Source organism: Abramis brama (assembly GCF_963993115.1).
Source record: "Abramis brama genome assembly, chromosome: 1".
NCBI lineage: Eukaryota > Metazoa > Chordata > Actinopteri > Cypriniformes > Leuciscidae > Abramis > Abramis brama.
In genome coordinates this window covers 21,501,018-21,522,197 of record NC_139963.1, presented here as the reverse complement: position 1 = coordinate 21,522,197, position 21,180 = coordinate 21,501,018, and the positions used below count along the sequence as shown (strand labels likewise).

Below are 21,180 nucleotides of genomic sequence, written 5' to 3'. Positions count from 1 at the left end.
GTAATTTTCCATGCAAAAGTTGCACTTCCTGTTCACATTACCTTAAACTCCAGTCTTTCACACATCCGCACACACGTAAGATATATAAAATCAAGCAATTGATTACATGTAAATCTACCCACGTGGTGTACATTTTGATCTGCCCTTGCCCATTGCTGTATGTAGGCAAAACTATCAGGGCTTTACGAACGAGAATTTTGGAACATTTGAGTGCAATCAGGAGATGTGATGCAACTTCGTCTGTTTCTCAACATTTTCAACTAGCTAAGCATGCAATTTCTGACCTGAAATTTCTGGGCATTGAAAGAGTTTTGCCTAAAAGGAGAGGTGGTGATGTAGATAAAAAACTGCTACAGAGAGAATCTTTTTGGATTTTTGAACTCAACAGCCTTTTCCCGAAAGGGATGAATGAAGAGATAAACTATTCATGTTTTCTGTAAATGCTTTTATTCTTTTTTAGAGATAAATATTGTTAACTTTTTTATTAAAAGAATTGTGTTTCTATTTGTTCTCTGGGTCTGGGCTGAAGCCCCTCCCTGTGCACCTGTTACTTGTTTCCTGATTACCTATTGGGTATTAATTGACTGCATGTCTGGTGTTCATCCATTATGAGCATTGAGAATAGCTGGATGGCTGAAACGTCTGCTCTTGCTCTATTAAAATAACTGATTCTTTTTGTTAAAGACTTTGTCTAGTTTTTCAGAGTGCGAACCATCTACAGTCTCTTCTCCATTTTATTGGTTTTCACGCACCTGGACTTACAACTAGCCTTCATCTGAGCGCAACAATATTTCCTTGTCTTCTGTTAACTAATCAGTATGTAAAATAATTTTATGATTGTGTTAAGTAACAGTTAGTTAATCAATAACTAATTAACTCTGTCATACCGCCTGAAGAACTACTATTAATTATCTACTAATTAAGGTTCAAGAAGAATAATTAAGAAGTAACTAATGAACAGTCATACAAACTACATTGAGTTGTGACCTTCCTTATTTACTAATGTTATTAATAGAAGCAGTATTATGAAAATACAATTTTAACAAATGCATACAATGCTAAAGAGGGTTTTACCTGTGTGGTTTTTTGAGTGTGTTCTGTAAGAAATCAACTTCAGAAAGGAACCCCACTCAACTTACCTCAGATTAGTTTTTTATATTTAATATACCTGTAAAGTACTGTGTGTGTCTGTTTTCCTCAGCATATGCCATTGAGTAAATTCATGTATTTGAGGCAAGGACTGAGGGAAACTGAAAGGGAGCTTATTAGTAATTCATAAATAATTGTCAAATAATTATGCAGGAATTACTTATAACCTGATTAGTAATTAATAAAGAACTATCAAATAATTATCCAGGAATTAGGCTACTTTTAACCTGAAACAGTATTCTAAAGTGAAAATATAGGGAACTTATTAGTAATTAATAAAGAATTATTAGATAATTCTTCATGAATTACTTAGAACCTGATACAGTATTCTAAAGTGAAAATATAGGGAACTCATTAGTAATTAATAAAGAACTATCAAATAATTATCCAGGAATTAGGCTACTTTTAACCTGAAACCGTATTCTAAAGTGAAAATATAGGGAACTCATTAGTAATTAATATAGAATTATTAGATCATTCTTCAGGAATTACTTAGAACCTGATACAGTATTCTAAAGTGAAAATATAGGGAACTCATTAGTAATTAATAAAGAATTACCAGACCGCCGCCCTACGTTTCACTCATAGCCAAAATATGCTGTTACTGACTCCATAACCTGCCCATAAACAAACAGTGCACAGCTCTAAGAACATATTTTAACATCTGATGTTTTAGGATCTTTAGAAATAAAAACATTTGTCTTATGCAAGGAATCAGGCGTTTCCATCACGCAAAAAAGACAGACTCGTTACCTCGCTAACTGACATTGTGTCCTTGTATGTTGCCTTGCATAAAATAACATGATTTACAGCACAGTAATGATTTTATAGATTCATTAAAACGTACACAAACCTTTATTTCGCTGAAGAAATGCACCATATCGGCATTGTATGTTAGTTACTTAGTTATTTTTCTTGAACCTTAATTAGTAGATAATTAATAATAGCTCATAGGGCGGTATGACAGAATTCATTAGTTATTGATTAACTAACTGTTACTTATCACAACAATAAAATGATATTACATACTGATTAGTTAACACAACTTCCTTAGTAGTTAACAATAGTGAAGAAGTAGTTAATGAAGAATTACCTATTGGTACTTCAATAATTCCTGATAAGTTATGCAGTAAGTAAGATACAGTATTCTAAAGTGTTACCGATTTTTTTATTCTGGGTTATTGCGCCCTCTAGTGGACAAACCCCAAACAACTATCAACACAGACGCTTCAAAATTTACGAAGTACTTTTATCATTTATGGTCATATGACCCAGTAAATAGCTACTCGTGACTCAGTTTAAAGCTAGATGGCAGGAGAGTTCGAGTTTAATTTACAAACAGAGCAATTCAAGTTGTTTTGTTTTGTTTGTGATATATTTCACACATTTTTGTCATATTGTTATAGCCTACATAAGTTTCAGGTAAGAAAGAAAGGCACCCTCATTCAGGGTCCAATGGTTGAGAGCAGATAAATACACTCACACAGATAGCCTACAGGCTATAACTTTTTTGTATAAAATGTATTTATTTTGCAACAGTTGTTAACAGCAATATGACATTTCTGTCGAAAGCTATGCAGCTGATGGACACCGTGCTGCGTTGTCATGGGAATATCCCAGGTGCTCCCTCAAACGGCTACATAATGGTACACAAGTGCCCTGCTCACTTTAAAGTCCCACTTCAAGGGCTCTGCCCTTCAAAGGGAGTAGGGCGAGGAATGCTCACTTCCGTTTGGAATTTGCCCCTTATCTGACACTGGGGTCATTAAACTATTAATCACGTTATCCAGTTCAATCTCTCGTAGCCTATATTCTTTAGGATGCAGCCTTATTCCCGAACAGTTGAGCCGGTTCGCCTGTAGTGATGTCGGATGCGTGAACGAATCGTTCTTTTGAATCGCATCTTTATAATGAACGGGTTTAGAAAGGATTTGGAGGATTTGACTGACGGGTTAAAAAAAGTTGAACTTCTTTAAAAGTTACTTAACCTATGGAAAAAATGGTATAATAAAATGTAGGAAATGTGTATGACTGCTTAATACACAGGGTTTTCTTAAAACATGCAACTTTTTAATCCAAGAAGTGAACATTTATTTTAGCACTCGCATATGTAGGCTAGCCTACTTAACAGAACTGTGACGCGTACAATTATATGAAGACCCTTATCAAAAAGAAGGTAGAAACCTAATACACGCCGTGGTGCTGTTTCTAAACCGGGATTGAGTCGGACATTATTACGTAGGCTAATACGTTTTGAACTTTGAACGGGTTAACATTCGCTTTCCCTACATCACTTCCGCATACTTTATGGTTTATGAGCCAGTTTTATTTAGTCCCATTCAGGCGGGAGATTTGGAAACAACTATTTCTATTTCTGACGTGCTCGTATCAAGTAGCCTATACAGTATAATCAATACAAATCCTTCCAGACAGCTCGCCATCGACAGGTACGTAAGAGTCAAATATGCAAATGCTGCGTTTAAGCAAAAATATGTAGGCTACAAAACATGTCCAGCCTATTCAGTTGGAGTGTGAGGCATTGCTTCGTAATTTTGTATTTGACACAGAACTGTATCTGTTGTGTTGTATTATTCTGCGTGATATTACAAATTTGCTAAACGTCGCTACTTTATGTCGCCTTGTAAATCTGTGAATTAACAGGAGACCGCGGCCAAATGGACCCGTTAGACTTTATAACGAATGAAGAGTTGCTGCTTTTTTTTCGACGCAAGAAGACGGAGATTTCGTGCATAGAACAACCGCACGCATTATTCACTCAGCTGCGGGACCACGACCTGATGACAGAGGAACTGTTTAAGGCAGGAACACGCCCACCCCCTACATACCCTCTTTCTCTAACTAAACCACACATGCATGAAAGGATCTGTCTAGTAGTATCTCTTTTATAGTCATTCATGTTATGATGTATTTCATGGTTTGATGGACATGATAATTTTTGGTTATGTACCATGGCAATACCATGCTTTTTAAATATGGTACAATAATAGTTCTGTTTCAAGACATTCAGCCGCTGCCATAGTAACACTATGTTTTAAAGGCATGTAATATGGCAAAACCATGTTTTTGCCATTATACCATAATACTATGTTTTTGGACATGTACAATAGCAGTACCATGTTTTTGACCACTACCATAAAATACCCTTGCAAAAAACTGTGACTGTATTCATACTGTAATAAATACATGTCAAAAATAGTATGGTAGCATACTGTGTCCAAAAACAACAACAACAACAAACATGTTATTACCATGGCACTCTTTTTTTAAGAAATTGATACTTTTATTCAGGAAAGAGGCTTGATCAAATGATCAAAAGTGACAGTAAAGACATTTATAATGTTGCAAAAAATGTTCCGCAAATATAGTTATCTTCAACATTGATAATAATAATTATAAAATGTTTCTTGAGCATCACATCACATTCAGCTTTGATCACAGGAATACATTACATTTGAAAAGATAAGATAAGATAAGATAAAATAATAAAAACCTTTATTTGTCCCACAATGGGGAAATTACGGTTTGCAACAGTAGAGACAGGACAGAGATAGATAAATGTACAAATAGCATAGCCAAGTATTAAACAAAGAAATGCCGTTCTTACAAATAAAGTCAGAATTTTCTATACAATAAAAACGGACTAAAATAGACTATGCCTTATACAGTGTCCTGCAGCATAATAAATACTGATATTATAAAAAACTATTAGTAGGTCAGTGCACATAAGTCAGGTATAGCACGCTATATGGGACATGTGATGTAAATATAAATATAAAAATAATAAAATAAAATAAAATAGTCCAAAGTCAACAGTGTTCGAAAGTCAGCAGTGAAAATATAGTCAAATAGAAAACAATCATTTTAAATTGAAATTATATCTCGCAACTTAACTGTTTTTATTGTATTCTTGTTCAAATAAATGCAGCCTAAGAGACTGCATTTAAATAAGCCGATAAATGAGCATAATAGACTTCTTTAAAAAAAACAAACTTTTGAACTGTAATGTATATCAAAGTACCATGGTATTATCATCTGTCACCATCACTTTACAGTAGTACATCCACTTTTAAAAGCTGGTGTGTAAAAGCACACTGCAGACTTACCTAATTAATTTCATTATTGTGCAGATATGTTATTGTAAGCACTGTGACGTCTGACCATACTTCTGTTTTCTTTAATGTCTTTCTCTGTTTGGTCTGTAGAAGGTGAAAGGGATGCGCTCTCGTGAGCAGAAGCAGACGCAGAAGCGCATCTATGAGGTTCTGGACCGGCTGGAGAAAGAGAAATCTCAGTGCATGCAGCAGTTCTGGCGCTGCGTGTTTAAAGATCATATCCTGCAGCTGTACCCGACGCTACGCCTGCTCAAAAACAGCCTGCTGGACGGTCAGTGCTGCTCAGCTCAGAGCTTAGACCTATACTAGGCTCAGGCTGCATTATTACACTATTACAGATCAAGAACGTGTTCATATTTACAGTGGTGTCATTTTAGTATCATCAAGATTTAAGAATCTTAAGAAGATCAAGACTTTCAGTTTTAGTATCTTTTTATTCTCAGGCAGCTTCAAATTCTATGAGAATTCTGCGGATGTTGAGACACAGGCGGAGAAGAGTGAAGGAAAGGGGGAGAAGAGTGAAGGAAAGGATGAGAAAGGAAAGGAGAGGAAACGCACGCGAAAGAGAAATAAAGATGATAGAAATAGCGAGGATAGTGATGGTCCGGGTCCTTCCTCTACTTCCACGCCCGCTAAGAAGAACAAGAAACCCTCGTTCTGTGAGTCCCTGAACTACAGCAGGTCTAAGTTCGCTGGTGTCTTATGCCTGTATGATATGTGTCTCCTTCCGTTCTCTCCCTTTCTCAGCAACTCCTGTGAAGAAAGGAGAAAAAGCAGAGATTTGGACGTATCCTTTATATAAAACTCAGCTGCCTATAAACTGTGGGGATAAAGAGGGCATTCTTTATCGGGACAAACTGCCTAAAGGTTCACCATCTTTAAATTTTTACTATAATTCATTACAGTATGTATTTATCATACTGTTTATGGGCCTAAATGCATGCAATCTTTCTCTCCTGTAGGTGAGAAGTGCATTTTTTCCAATAAACATTGGTTCACCCCATCTGATTTTGAGAGGTTTGCGGGGAAGGAAAGGTGCAAGAACTGGAAACTCAGCATCCGCTGCAGAAACACACCACTTAAGAAGCTCATAGAGGTAAATAATGCAGACACTTGCAGATAGTAAAATAGTTACAGATAGGGATCTTTATATTTGCTGGAAACACATTGTCCGCTGCAGAAGTACTTTTTCAGTTATATATTTTTAACTTAACCTTTATTGTTTTGATAAATAAATAGTCTATGTAATAATGAGCTATAGATTAGGCCTGTAGTAAAATATTGGCTCATTTTTAGTCAACTGCAATTGTAATTTAAAATTAAATTACAGTTAGCTAGAAATAAAAAAATATTTTATTATCTAAACCATTAACATTGTCCCTAACCTATCCCTTGTTCTAAAAAATTTTCCCGTAAACACGGCATCGTGTGAAGAAATAATTGCGTACACGCTTAACCACTGAAACCGATTCAAAATGATTTAGTATACATGCTAGACCAGTATGTGGCGCTGTAATTTTGCCACAGAGATGCACTAAAAACGGAGAAGACTTGGAGCATGTGCATAAACCTTGCGTGCTGTATACAATAATATTAGGCTCAATAGCTTCTACAAGTGTGATCTGACATCACTTCCCTTCTCATTCTTTCAGGAGAACCATCTTCAGCTTCCACCGATGGAGAGAAGAAAGAGGAAATGTGCCCCAGAAGTACTTTGTCTATCCGTACAATGTCAGGTTCTGTTTTTCCTGTTTTTCCTTTGAAATTCATTAAGTCGACTATGTTCCTTCCTGCAGAGCATGGTAGAGCTGTTAACCGAGAGCTCCAGCACAGGTGAGCACCGCTCATTCACGCTCATTCACACGCTCTCTGCTGCCTGTCTGAATGCGGCCGTGTGTTTTATTCCTCAAGACACAGAAACCAGTGACGCTTCGGATGAGGAAAGTGATGATGAAGATTTCCAGGAACAGAGAGAGAGAGGAGAAGGAGCAGAGTTTAGAAGGAGGGTTGAGGATGAGGAGGAGGAGGAGGAGGAGGAAGAGACGACAGATCTGTCTGTTTTCCAAGCTCCCCGTTTACCAGTCACCCGCGGTTCACTTACTGGGACTTTATACAAAGTCCGGTTTGCATCAGGTAGGTTACTGCACTGAAGTGTGTACGGCTGCAGTCTGTGCAGAACTCAGTATGCAGTTTGAAGTGTGTGTACTTTATGTGTACTTTATATTGCAGGGAGTCGTGGGAAGTGTATACGGACTGAGGAAAGCTGGTTCACTCCGGAGGAATTTGTAAAGGAGGAACCAACTATCACTGATGGACACTGGAAAAAAGATATACTGTGCCATGGAAAAACTCTCAACTTTTTACTCAAGGTATCAAACTGGATAGAACATAGAATGATACAAAAGAGAAAAAACACGATTATTTTTTAATGTATTTTTCTTTATTTATTTCTGTCATTTTTAGACAGAGATCCTGCGCATCCATTCTCTTCTGTGCATATGTGTGCAATGCAGTGATGAAGCAGAAGACCTAGTAAGAAACATCTCCAGCTGACATATGTCTGTCATTCATAATCAGTCATGATAAAAAATAATGAATGACATTCACTTGAATTCTTAATAGCATGTTGAATGTGTGTGTTAATCACACAAGGCATTGCTGAGGAAGGATTGAAATTAAAATCTCTTTCAGAAACTAAAGATACCGTGAATCTTATAAAAAGTCAAAATATTTTATTTTATGAATTTTCTGCTTAAAGAAAATGACACTTATTTTTAGTACCCTTACTTACACTTGTTTGCATTGTGATGTTAGTTTCATGACAATTATGCAAATTCCCCCATTCCCTTGACAAGCCATTCTTGTTACTGTAAAACTGAAGAAACCCCTATTATTGCTATTATAATCTGTTGGTATTCATGTAGGCTAAGTATTCATGGGTTATGAATGCAGTAGAAAAAACACTGTATTACAGTATGAGAATCTAAAACCTATTGAGAATTACAGAACCACCCCACCCCCAAACAAACAAACAAATAAACTAACATTAGCTTAGTTTTCTTTATCCAAAATGAAATTTATTTTTTCCTAAAAACATTAGCAAATGAGAAAAATGCCTTTGAGATTATTTCTGTGATAATGATGTGTTGTCCTGTGACTAGATGGCACAGATAAATGATGATGAGTGTTACACATGTCACTCTGGAGGAGAGCTCGTGTGTTGTGACGAATGTCCTCGAGCTTTTCATTCACACTGTCACCTACCAGCTATAGATGGAGACTCACCTGGGTGAGAGACAGAAAAACAACAAACAAAATCATTAAATCAGCAATGTGTTGTACATTCATCCTTCTGTATATGTGTGTGTGTGTTTGCTTGTAGGAAATGGATTTGTACCTTTTGCGTGCTTAGAACCAGTCAGCAATGGCGTGACTCCAGTAGAATGACTGAACAAGAAGCTTTAAACGCCCCTATGTCAAAATACAGATTGGTAAACACACACACAAACTTGGAACCTTAATATAAAGGATAACCACAAACATTTAAGCTGTCTACATAGGCTGCTCTCTAGGTTTAGAAACAGAACAATCATTTATGGACATAATTTTGTGTGTGTGTGTTGTTTGTCTTCTTTAGCACTGCCACTATCTCCTGTTACATATGTACAAGGAGGACACCCAGAAGGTGTTTGTAAAAAATCCATGCCAAACAGTAAGATGTCTCCTTATTTCAACCTGCGCTCTTTTATAACCACTTTTAAAAAAAAGATATTTTTTTTCTCATGCCTTAAATTAATTTAATGTATTTAGAATTTGATTTTAAATAGAATAATAGGGAATTCATGTTGGTGAACTTAAATAATAAATAATAAATAAAAAAGACTAACCAGAATTTGTTTAACTTCCAGGTGTCCAGATACTCTCAGTTCATATCTCAGCCAATGTGGCTAGACAGAATAAAGCTAAAGATGGAAAGTGACAACTATCAGACGGTTGGAGCGTTCGTCTCGGACTTTCAGCTCATTTTCAGCAATTGCAGGACATTTAATAGGGTAAGATTCACTGAAACACACAGGACATAATTAATAAAGTACAAACAAAAAAAACAACAACAGATCAAACCCTCATTAAAATGTATATATGGACGTATATCTTGGACATTATTGATGATTTTTGTGATTAACATTACATTTAATCAAAAAAGAGAGGACACTTGTTTTTTTGTGTGTGTGTTTTTCACTGTGTTTTGACATTTGTTTTGTATTTTGTTCTCTTTTGCTCTCTAAAGGACAATGAGTTTGGGCAAATGGGTGCCAGGCTGAAGGAAATGTTTGAGGAGGAGTTTCAGAAAATCTTCAATATCCAATAACAGCTCAAGCCCATCCTTGCATTAATGCAATATGCATTAGATTTCATTATAATGTATGTAAGATGGATACTATTTCTTATTCTGCAGCTGGACAAGTGGCTTGGAGAATGCATGGATGTAATATTTCATATATGGCATGGTTGCTGTGCAATACCGCACATCTTTTTTTTTTCTGTAATGCCATCGTTCCATTGCAGGTATCATGTCGTTCTCAGCATGGGTTATGAATGGCAATTTGATTATGTCTGTACAGAAGATGTGTTACTATCCGCTTTTTCTCTTCCTCCTTATACAGACCTTATTCACAGTCAGTGTCCATTAATCTAAGGTGAAGTGTGCAAATACTGTAATTGCAAAAATATTGATCAGCAGGTTTACAATTTTATATACAGTACTGTGCATAAGTCTTTGGCATGTTAGTATTTTCACTCCCCAAAAAATGGCTTTAAGCCAGTTATTTATATATTTTGCTGTAGTAGTTTGTCAGTAGGAAATATCAGTTTAAATTTCAAAACATTTCTTTAAATATGCCATTAATTGTAATAATCCAGTGAGATTTTTCTATGCTCAAGGAGTCTGACAACAGCCGATATAAGATGATCTCACCATCATCGAGTTTGTCTGTGAGGATTACATGAAGAAAACTGACTAAATCCAGAAGAAGTGCAGCAACGTCTCCAAGACGCTTGAAGAAACCTTCCTGCAGAGATACAGTACTGTGAGAAGTTTTAGACACTTGTGTAAAGATGTTGTAAAGTGAGGATGCTTTCCAAAATAATGTCATAAATAGATTTTATTTATCAATGAACTTCTATTAACTAAATCAAATCAATATTTGGTGAGACCACTCTGTGCGTTTAAAACAGCTTTTGTCCAGGTAAACTTGCTCATAGTTTTTCAGGGAGCTTTGCAGAAAGGTTTCTTCAAGCGTCTTGGAGACGTTATGCAGTTCTTCTGGATTTATTCTGTCTCAGTTTTTTTCGGTTTCTTCATGAAATCCCAGATGGACTTGATGATGGTGAGATCAGATCTATGTGTGGATACCGGCTGTTGTCAGACTCCTTGTGCATTGAAAAATCTCACTGGATTATAAGAATTAATGGCAAAAGAAAAAAATGTGGAAATGTAAACTGATATTTCCTACTGACACACTAAAGCACAAGATATTTAACTGCCTTAAAACCATTTTTTGGTGAAAAAAACGAAAGTGCCTAACGTGCCTTTTGCACAGTACCTTATATTTGAGCATTATGTGTGATTTTATTCTTTTACCATTTGTTTTTATAAATAAACTAGAATCTTTATTTAAAAAGTTGGAGAGTATTTTTTTTGTTTAGAAAGTCTTCAATTCTTACTTTAAATTAGTTAATGTAAAAATGTTGTCATGACTTATTGATATTATATATGTTTTTTTTTTACAGTGTTAGGGTAAGATTCACTAAAACACAGAACATACAGTAATTTATAAAGCATCACATTTATATATAAAAAAAAAAAAGAAATAAAAAAAAAGATCAACCGCTGTCCACAGATTTACTGATGACACTGATTTACTCATCATGACTGGCCTGGTCTGGTAAGTAAACTCATCAAAATGTTATTAATAGGTTTCGCTATAGACCCTTTTACTTGGTCTGATACCTAAAAAATTATTGTCTGGTGAAATAGAAAGAAGGCTTTCATTAAATATTACAGTTACAATATATAAATTCAGTGCAGGGTAGTAACTGATTACATATGATCTGGATTACGTAACCAGATTACAAAACTTTAGTACTTCTAATTAGATTATATTACTTTTTAAAATGTTTATAATCAGATTACAGTTACTTTTTATGGATTACATTATTACATATTATTCACACAATGGCGGTAAATTATTCATAATTTATTGATTTTGATATATGCGGTAGCTGTGTACAATGCGACCGAGTTCGAGTCCCAGCTTCTCAAGCCAACATCCAAAAAACAAAAACAAAAAAGTTTAATTTTTCCTTTCTAAGAGATCCTTTTGGGTGTCATACCATTTGACTATATTCAAAGAATATAGAATGGCCATGTAAATGTTATGTAAATAAATTTGTGATGCTTCTAACAACAACAACAACCTTTATTTATAAAGCACATTTAACACAATACAAATTGATCCAAAGTGCTGTACATAGTGCATAGCAGGACTACACTATAAAAAATAAAAAAAACAATTACAAGTTTCCAAAAGCTAAAGAATAAAAATGTGTTTTCAGAGTATATTTAAAAATGTCCAATGAAGGAGCAGACCTCACATGATAAGGGAGAGCATTCCAAAGCTTGGGCCCAGCCACAGAAAAGGCCCGATCACCCTTTAATTTGTAGCGACATCGTGACACATTTAAAAGCAAGTGATTTGAAGATCTAAGTGCCCTAGCAGGACAGTATGGCACAATAAGATCACAAATATACCTTGGTGCACAGCCAGACAACGCCTTATAAACAAACATAAGGATCTTAAACGTACAGTATGGCATTTTTCGCCACTAGGGGTCGCTAACCTATTTACAATAACAAAGGCGTAGATTGATGACGCAATATTTGCTAAGAATTATGGATCTTGTCGTCAACGTCAAGCCGACCAATCTAATAATGTTTATGGATGAATGAATACATCGATGTTTTTATCATGACTGTGATATGAAGCAGTTCGGGATTGCTAAGAGACAGCTATCAGCTCCACACGCGACGCGAGTCCCGCGGATATAAAAGGAATATGGACATTTCATTCTACCGAACTACACGCAGAATTACTACTCACAGGTCAGTTTATTAGACAAATTAAACTTGTGAGGTAACGCAGCGTTGTTTCACTTGGTCTAACATTACACTATCACACTAAACTGCATTTGAATGTGTTGAAATGTATGTGTTAGTCTGTCTGTATGAGACTAGCAGTAAACTAGATCAACATTAGAATAACATACAGATCATATTCTGACATTTTATCATTGTTAAACTATAAAACATTGATTAGTTTTATGTAAATGTGCTCACCTGTTTAATAAAGTACATGTAGGAGCGGTCGAAGTCTCGGACGTGGAGCTCTCGTTTATATATGGGAGCTCTCGGCATCTCGAAAACACCGCGCTGATATTGATTCTCGTTTTAGTTCTCCTTTTTTATCCAAAGTCTGCTTGCCATGGTCCATAATGTTTGAACGAAACAACAACAGCGTGCAAATAGACATTGCGAACTACAAAGTTGTCCGCGTCAGTCGCTTTGGTTACTATCAGAGGGCTCTGGTTCATAGCTCTGGTTGCCATGGCAGCACGAGCGGAAACCAGGGACAACGCGGATATGACGGCATTGCCGGCGACAAAACGGAAATAAAGGAATGGGACGTTTCTCGAATTAAATTACAAATTTCTCCTGGTTTGAAAGTTGTTGGAAACAGTCGGGATAATGTAAGTACACAACTAAAAAAAATATATAACATAGATATAGTGATTTTTGCTATTTTTAAAGCAAAAAAGTTACATATTGTGCCTTTAAAATCAACTCTAAACTTAATGGGAAGCCAGTGAAGGGATGCCAAAACAGGAGAAATATGATCCCTCTTTCTAGACCCAGTCAAAAGTCTTGCATCTGCATTTTGAACAATTTGTAAACGAGATAGTGAAGATTGAGGAAGACCACAATAAAGAGAGTTGCAATAGTCTACTTGTGATGTTACAAATGCATGAATTGCAACTTCTAAATCTTTGCTTGACAGAAGGTTCTTCAACTTTGCAATAGATCTTAAATGGAAAAAGCTTCCTCTAATAACCTAAACAAGGGGACAAAAGCACCTCTCATTACACCATGAATGAGATGAATAATTATGCAAGTTACTAAACACTATGTGAAACACTATATCTTCATATTCAGTGACCTTCACTAATTATGGATCTAAACAAAAGTCTGGACAAAAATATTTAAAACCTGGAAAACTTTGTGTAGGCCTAATGCATAGCTGTTTTTTATGCCTACTGTTGTTTGTTCATGTAATAGAGGAATTCCCAAACTTTTCTTTTTTTGTCAGACAAATTTAGCCCAAAACATTTACTTGGAGACCCGTGATTTTAAGTAAATTTTTCAATAATTGAACAACACATTTGCATGTTCAATTCTCTGATTCCGGATTATGGCCACATTGACATGCAACAAACGAAATATTCATATTTTTAGTGTTCGATCTTCAGTGTTACATTTTATTTTGATTGTTTTAATTTTCAAATAATTTACTAATTTTAATTTTTATTAACTCCAGTTTGGGAAACCCTGGCATAATGTAATACTTAATGCATTTCATGTTGTTGTTGATAAGAAAGAATGGAAAATAAAAAAGAGACTGACCGCCCATCCTCTTCAGTCATACACGCCCCCTTCCCCGACCCTTACGTGCTTCTCCTCCACTCCCAGAATCCCAGCCTGGAATTCTCTCGTCCCGTGCAGCAGTCAGAGTAGAGTACCCCGCAGCTGAGGAGTTTGAGCTAAATATCAAGGTAATGCTAGTTGCTGTAAATGATGAGTAGTATTTGAATTTGTGTTTTGTTGAAAAGGGTAGCCCGTTTTGTATTGTATTGTACTGTATATTTTCCTAAAACAAACAGTCCAATGTGCAAGTTTCTGTTCTGTTTGTTAGTGGTCGTTCACACAGAACTTATTTTGTCATTCCTCAGGGTTGCCGTCGTTGTTCCATGTGCACGTGCTAGAGCTAGACGTCGTCTCGCGTATTTTGCAGCGTCTCGCTCATGTGTTGTGAAATCGCGTTGCTCAAGTTAAAAGTTGTTCTACTTTCAAAAAAAACGCGCGAGAGAACTTCCAAGTTAGTGTGACCACACATTTCCGGTGTTTACCATGGTGTTTAGTGCACTGCCCTGTTTCCGACTTTACCTGTGCCTGCAAAAGGCCAGATCAGAAGCTTTGGTTACCAGAGCAATCGTCTAGTAATTATTTTACCCAACAGAGGGGGCAGCAGTCCAAACTAATTACCTGGTTCGTCATCCACAAATAATTTAAAGGGATAGTTCATCCAAAAATGAGTATTCTGTTGTTATCTGTTATTAATTGTGTATTGTTTTAAGCATTAATAAATAAAAAATTCACCCAAAAATTAAAATCATAATTCACCCATAATTTAACTAATTACATAACTGTCATAATTTACTCACCCTCAAGTTGTTCCAAACCTGTATGAGTTTCTTTCTTCTGTTGAACGCAAAATATGGTATTTTGATGAATCAACGTCCATTGATTTTATATCAGGGTAATGATAAAGTTTTCTAACCCATCACACAAACATATGCAAAACACTAGATTTAAATAAAAACATGTTTTGACCAATCTGTTCTTTTAAACTAGTGAGGGCCAGTAAATAAATATCCTCACTAGTCAGACCGTCATAATATTTCACTATACAAGTGGAGACATTTGGCCCTGTGTGTGTGTGTATGCACTGTACAGGTTTAGCTTTACTTGTGACTCACAAGTAAAGCTAAACCTGTACAGTGCATACACACACACACACACACACACACACACACAAACAAACATGTTTATTTTAGGTTCCAGCAGTCTAGAAAATGTGAATATACAAGGTGGCGTAATTTCTAGACCTGGAAAAGCCACGGTTTGATTAGCCAGGGCATTTTTTTATAATGGATATAATTTTTTATTTTTATTTTATGGCATCCTCTGGAGTTTTTTCCGCATTTAATCCTTGTACTTATTTCCTATTCAGTAAATCTCAAACTACTGGAAAAGTCATGTAAATGTCTTGATTATAAAGAGAGAGATCCCCAAGGAATATTCAGCTGTTAAAACTTCTGCAGTCCTGTGATTTATTTTATTTGTAATTATAATTATTTTAGTTTGCCTACTTATATTACTCTGTGAAAACCTTTTAGGCCAGGTCAATGTATTTTCTGTGTTTTACTGGTAAATTTGGCTTTTCCTTTAATTATGCCCAAAGATAAATATTTCTGACTGAATGTTTTTGATGAAAGACATCTGTACATATCTCTCATAAAAATTAAATGTGCTTGTGTTTGCCTAAAGGAATCCAAATTATTGTATTTAGATATTATCAAAGTTACATTTTGATGACACAAAGAGCCCTAAAATTTTTACAAACAATTGTGAATATCCACGACTAAATGATAGCTATGTTTTAGAGACCCACAGGACATGAATTTATTCATGGATCAGGGCAGCGCTTCAGAATCTCACTGGCTGAGCGAGATGGAAAAAAGTAAAGGAAGACAAAGGGAAAAAAGAAAGATGGATCAAAAAAATGGTAACAAGAAGAAAAAAGCCAGAAGTAACAAATCCAGGCTTCCAGGTAAGCAAAAACCAATGATATCTAGAATGCATATTTTCAACTTTGAATAAAAACGAATGAAGTTGAGGTTCATTCGCAGATCCATTTAGTAAACTAAATATGACATAACATTTGCCTCTCATAGACCTGAAGAAGATGAATGTTGCATCAGTTACGAAGCAGACTAAGCCAGAATGTGAAGTGAAGGAAAACTGCTCAGAAACAGGTGTTAGTAAAGACGAGAGAATGAAAAGATGCTCAAACATCTTTGCTCAAAACACAGATGTTTTTCAAGAGGTCAGAGATAAGAAACAGCTGGTTGTTCGTTGTGGAAATGTGGCAGGTTCTCTTCACAGAATAAAGTATGACACTGGTAAGTTTTGGGGAGATATATTTTTTACATTGTGTGGGAAAATTAAATTGCATGTTCAGTTTTTAAAGTCAAATTGATGTTAAAACAAACTTGTATCTGTTAAAAGTGAATAATACACCATATTTTTTAAATACGTACCTGAATGCTTGTCTTCTGTGATTCAAATGTTTTAACAAACCTACATGTATTATTTCGGTAGCACTTTATTTTACAGTCCTCCTGTTCCACATGTACATACCATGTGCACCCATTCATATGTTCTGTATCATGTTTCTCTGTCTTAAGGAGAGAAGTGTATTTTATGTAAAGGGAAGTGGTATAGTCCCAGTCAGTTTGAGGCCATTGGAGGGAAGGGGAGTCACAAGAGGTGGAGGTTTAACATCTATTACAGGCCATCAAAAGGCTTCCAACAAGTGCAACTATTGAAACTCATAAAGGTATGTATGTAAGTATGCAGTCTGGATGTTTGGCTAGCATAGGCGTAATTTACGGGTGGGACCACTTTATGCCAGGGTCAATATTGTCCCCTCCACTTTTTTTTAAATATCTTTTTGAAACATACCTAATGCAAAGGAAACTTATCCGGTTGACGTTCATATGTGTTAAATAAGAGGCCGTCTGGCGCTGGAATGTGTTGTTTTATAAAATCATGCTGAGTGTTCGTTGGCAGTGTTATCAAGCAGTCAGTGTAGAGGCGGAACGTTCTCTTTTGGCTCATGCACAGTCTTTACACGTACAAGTGTGCCAATCTATCTCTCAATGCCGTTGCGGAGACTCTATTCTTTCCAGTGAAATCACAAAACAAACTGCACACGAACTCGTCCCTGCTTTGATATACAATCATTGATGAAAATCTGGCACAAACAAAAGTTCTACTACCAGACCATTAGGGAATCCGATATACTAATTGTAGATCTATGCATTTATTCACTAACGTGAAGAATCTCGGGACTAACAGTATATTGCATTATACATATAGTAGATGTAAAAATGAAACTATCACATTAAACATGAGTTCTCAATGTACTATTGAAATTTATTTCTGTTATTTTTTTCTTACAATTGTTATTTTACATGTCTGAAATAGCATCCCCTGTCCCACCTACTTTTTAAAACAAAGTTACACCACTGACGGATGTTATGAATTTGTTAAATTTTATGAACATATTTGAACCTCATTTTACTGGTCCTCATCTGATTTAAATGAACTCTTCTGTTTTTCTTAGAGCGGAGTTCTTCCAGAGTTCGGACACCTGAGGCAGTCCTTTAGACAGGTATATATATTATATACTGTAACAAAACAAAAGTAATAAGTCTATTGGCCATTAAACAAACCATATTCATGTTATTTTTGTAGTTCAAACTGACAACATTACAGATTTGTAATTTGTACAAGATTTGCCTTATAGATTTCATAACAAAAATGATGACCCATTGAGGTATGGCATGCTTTATTATCACTACCATTTAATTTGACCATAGGGGAAGCAGAAAGGCAAAAGGCATGCAAACTCTGTGCAAAATTTGACGAGGAGAAATGAATTGATAAACGCCTTAAAAGGTTTTCCAGAGTCCTGGAAAAGATTGTTTGCCAAGACTGTTTCAATACCTGTGTGTGGAATTGAAAAGAACACATTGCAGAGGGAAACAATCCAGCCGGGTGAGTATCTGTACATTTCTTTTCTTTTTATCACCCATACATATATGTGTATATATACACATACATACATACACATATATATATTTTACATGATCATCTGCATTAACTGACCCTAAAATGATTATGGCTTTTGCTTGTTCTCTACCACAAACAGAAAGTTCTTCAGATGAATCCGAATCTGTTGCTGAAAGAGTCAAAATGGTGAGGTGTGCATTTACTGATAAATTGAAAGACAACATTATTATATTATTGTATAGGTATTATATTGTAAATGAGTTTAGCATATACATGATGATGATGATGATGTGTCATTTAAAATATTATTAGGAGATATTTATTAATAATATTATTGTTGTTGAAGGGATATCATAAAAGCTGCAAACTCTGCTTAAAAGCCTATAGTTGAATCAATAACTATAATAAATATATTAATTATTATGCAAAATAACAATAAAAGAAGCAACAAAATGGCACTGGGGGAATTCAGCTCAAAATCTGTGGTAGTCATTTATATCCCAAATAACTAACTTTAACTTTATCCTTCACCTTCTCCTTCAGTTACTGAAATGTACCCAGCTATTGTGCCCACATATCCTCTATTAACAAACAGACATAAAGCATTACTGAAATCTTATTCTTTCTTTTTCATAACAGAACAGGAGAGAATCTGTGATGTCAGCTGACACCGTCAGTAAAAAGACCACAGACCAAGTTGGATCTACTGCCAGTGATAAGGGTTAGTGAGCTCTGCAAATTTCCTTCTATATATTTCTCACATTATGAACTTTCTGATTCTTAAAATTCCCAATTGTTCTTAGACTATGAAGGTCTGAGACTTTGGTTACTTTCACATCTCTTGCTTCTGCTTCTCATTAGAGTAAGAATATTAAAATATTGCCAGTGTCTATTACTGCATTTTAGAGTGCTACAATTGCTGTTTTTTCCTTTGATGTATATTCAGATTTCAGACTTTGTTTAACCTATTTGTGTGTGCTTTAAACTCATCCTCATGATTTATATCTGAGGATATATTCATATCTGTTGAATGATATAAGAACTATTGATGAATATATTTAATAGTAGCTTGTGCCAGTTTGTTAAGCTTTTAAAATTTGATCAAATGTAGCGCAGTGTTGACTTCTGCTGGTATTAAAGAGCAGGGTCACTGATAATTACAGTTTTTCTCAATTACTAAAACACGATTTCTGAAACCTTGCTCCATTTTCTGAAAACATTAAACACAAAACCTCATCTTCAAGCACTATTTACAAAACCTCTGACTCCTCTCGCAAAAATAGTCAAAATCTATTGAGCCCCCAGTCAAAATCTATTGAGCAGTCAGTACTGTTAACAAATGGAAAGCACAATGTTCAGGGCCATACAATTTGTTCATTGTACAGTATACAGCCTACAGTACACTGTACTACAGTATACAATACTAAAAGGGACAAAAATCAAAGGAGTAAACGTGATCAATGTGCTGCTTCTTGTCTTTGGCTAGGTCAGGCCAGGCCAGAGCACTTCGTCGACATCACAAGCAATATTGTCCCTCCTCCTTTCTTGCCCTCCTCCCCCTCTTCCTCTTTCTTGCGCTACTTTTTCTCTTCTTCCTCTTTCTTGCCCTCCTCCCCCTCTTCCTCTTTCTTGACCTCCTCCTCTTCCTCTTTCTTGCCCTCCTCCTCCTCTTCCTCCTCGTCGCCCACCTCGTATACGCCTCGTCCTCTCACATTGTTTCTTCTATCCATTCTCAGACTTTCTCCTTCCCACCTTCAACAACCTGTTTGCTCTTTGAAATGGCTTATATTGGTTGTCACATCATTTGAAACAGGTTAAATCAGTTTTGAGTGGTTGTGTTTAATCAATGACATGTGTTCTCTATTTGTATTTGATTGTTGCCACTTGTGTTTACCAGTATGAATGACATGTGCATTAGAGTGCAGAATGTGTTTTGAGAATGAGAATGTGTTTAGAGTTTTGCTGAAAAGTCTAAGTGAGATCTGCAAATTGTGTTTTACCATGTGAAATGGTTAAGGTATTGACAACAGACTGCACAATTCGCTAAATGAGTTCAGGCAACTGAGAACTTTGTTCAGCCAATGGGTTTTAGTGTTTTAGCAATTGAGAAAAACTGTAATTGTGTTTGTATTGTTACTTGAATCATACTACAATGAAATGTTTTTAATGCACACTCTTTGTCCTTCCCCAAACCAAGATCCGCCTGATTCGCATCCCGTTGATGCTTCAGAACCTGGAGTCTCTCCTGTCGTAGAGGAGGCCGTCCAGACCACAGATGACCCAGCCGGAGCAGGACAGCTCAGCGTCAGCGCTTCCCCTGCTGAATGGCAGAACCCTGTTGCTTCTGAAGAGACTCCGCAAACAAGGCAGCTGCAATTATATGAACTTCTGGAAAAACAGTTTAACATCATCAACAACACCCTGCAATCAATTGATTTGTCTTTAAAGAAGCTGGTGGAAAAGCAGTCACATGACACACTGCCACAATACATCAGTATAACACCTGCTGTTATAGAAAATCCTCAGATTCACTCCTTAGTCAAGCAGGAGTAAGTCACAGATGTTGTAAGGACTTGATTGGGATCTGGATGGAAATGATGGGCTAAGGTTTGAGATTAAACAAAAGGAGGCCAGCACTGATGACGTAGAACTGTGGTCTGAGAGGCTGTGATTAGATATGTATACATCTTCCCTAGGTAACTAATACACCAATTTCTTTTTAATGTGCAAGGGCCAAGAAAATAAACATCTCTTTTGATAATCATTTACTGTTTTTGTCACATTACAACACGAAAACAAAAACATCATAGTTTCTTTTCTTTCAATGCTTGAGGCAAATACAGTCATAGTCTCTGAATGTTTATCTACAATTCTGTCTATTCTTCTCTCTGTTTCTGGCCTGTAAACCTTCAGACTTTTTCAAAACTTAACGCTTTTCCAAGCCAACGTTAACATTTTGTCTTGACAACCATTGCTTTTCTAGTTAATTAGTTATATTAATTTCATTTTTAATTTAGTTTTTAATTCTACTAAAATTTTAATTCATTCATTCTGCATGCTAACTCAATTCAAATTCAGGAATTGACTTGGAATGAAAAAAAATCTCAATTCAGTTCTGAACGACACACAAGTCTTTTTCACCTTAAG

At 35.8% G+C, this 21,180-nt stretch overlaps 2 protein-coding genes across 2 annotated transcripts; both read left to right on the top strand.

Annotated features, from left to right (window-relative positions):
- Positions 1-3,441: 3,441 nt before the first annotated feature.
- LOC311085103 (uncharacterized protein) lies at positions 3,442-10,958 on the top strand. The gene is made up of 16 exons (XM_084117521.1): positions 3,442-3,596; positions 3,811-3,968; positions 5,373-5,553; positions 5,726-5,941; positions 6,030-6,149; positions 6,245-6,378; positions 6,935-6,991; positions 7,079-7,115; positions 7,194-7,415; positions 7,512-7,651; positions 7,746-7,814; positions 8,444-8,571; positions 8,665-8,773; positions 8,920-8,994; positions 9,191-9,334; positions 9,571-10,958. The coding sequence occupies exons 2-16, from the start codon at positions 3,825-3,827 to the stop codon at positions 9,649-9,651; spliced, it is 1,857 nt and encodes a 618-aa protein (XP_083973647.1). The 5' UTR covers positions 3,442-3,596; positions 3,811-3,824; the 3' UTR covers positions 9,652-10,958.
- A 3,094-nt stretch (positions 10,959-14,052) lies between these two features.
- On the top strand, positions 14,053-20,794 carry LOC311085202 (uncharacterized protein). The gene is made up of 9 exons (XM_084117636.1): positions 14,053-14,168; positions 15,840-16,006; positions 16,131-16,358; positions 16,644-16,795; positions 17,585-17,632; positions 17,841-18,018; positions 18,173-18,219; positions 18,673-18,754; positions 20,231-20,794. The coding sequence occupies exons 2-9, from the start codon at positions 15,853-15,855 to the stop codon at positions 20,584-20,586; spliced, it is 1,245 nt and encodes a 414-aa protein (XP_083973762.1). The 5' UTR covers positions 14,053-14,168; positions 15,840-15,852; the 3' UTR covers positions 20,587-20,794.
- Positions 20,795-21,180: the final 386 nt, after the last annotated feature.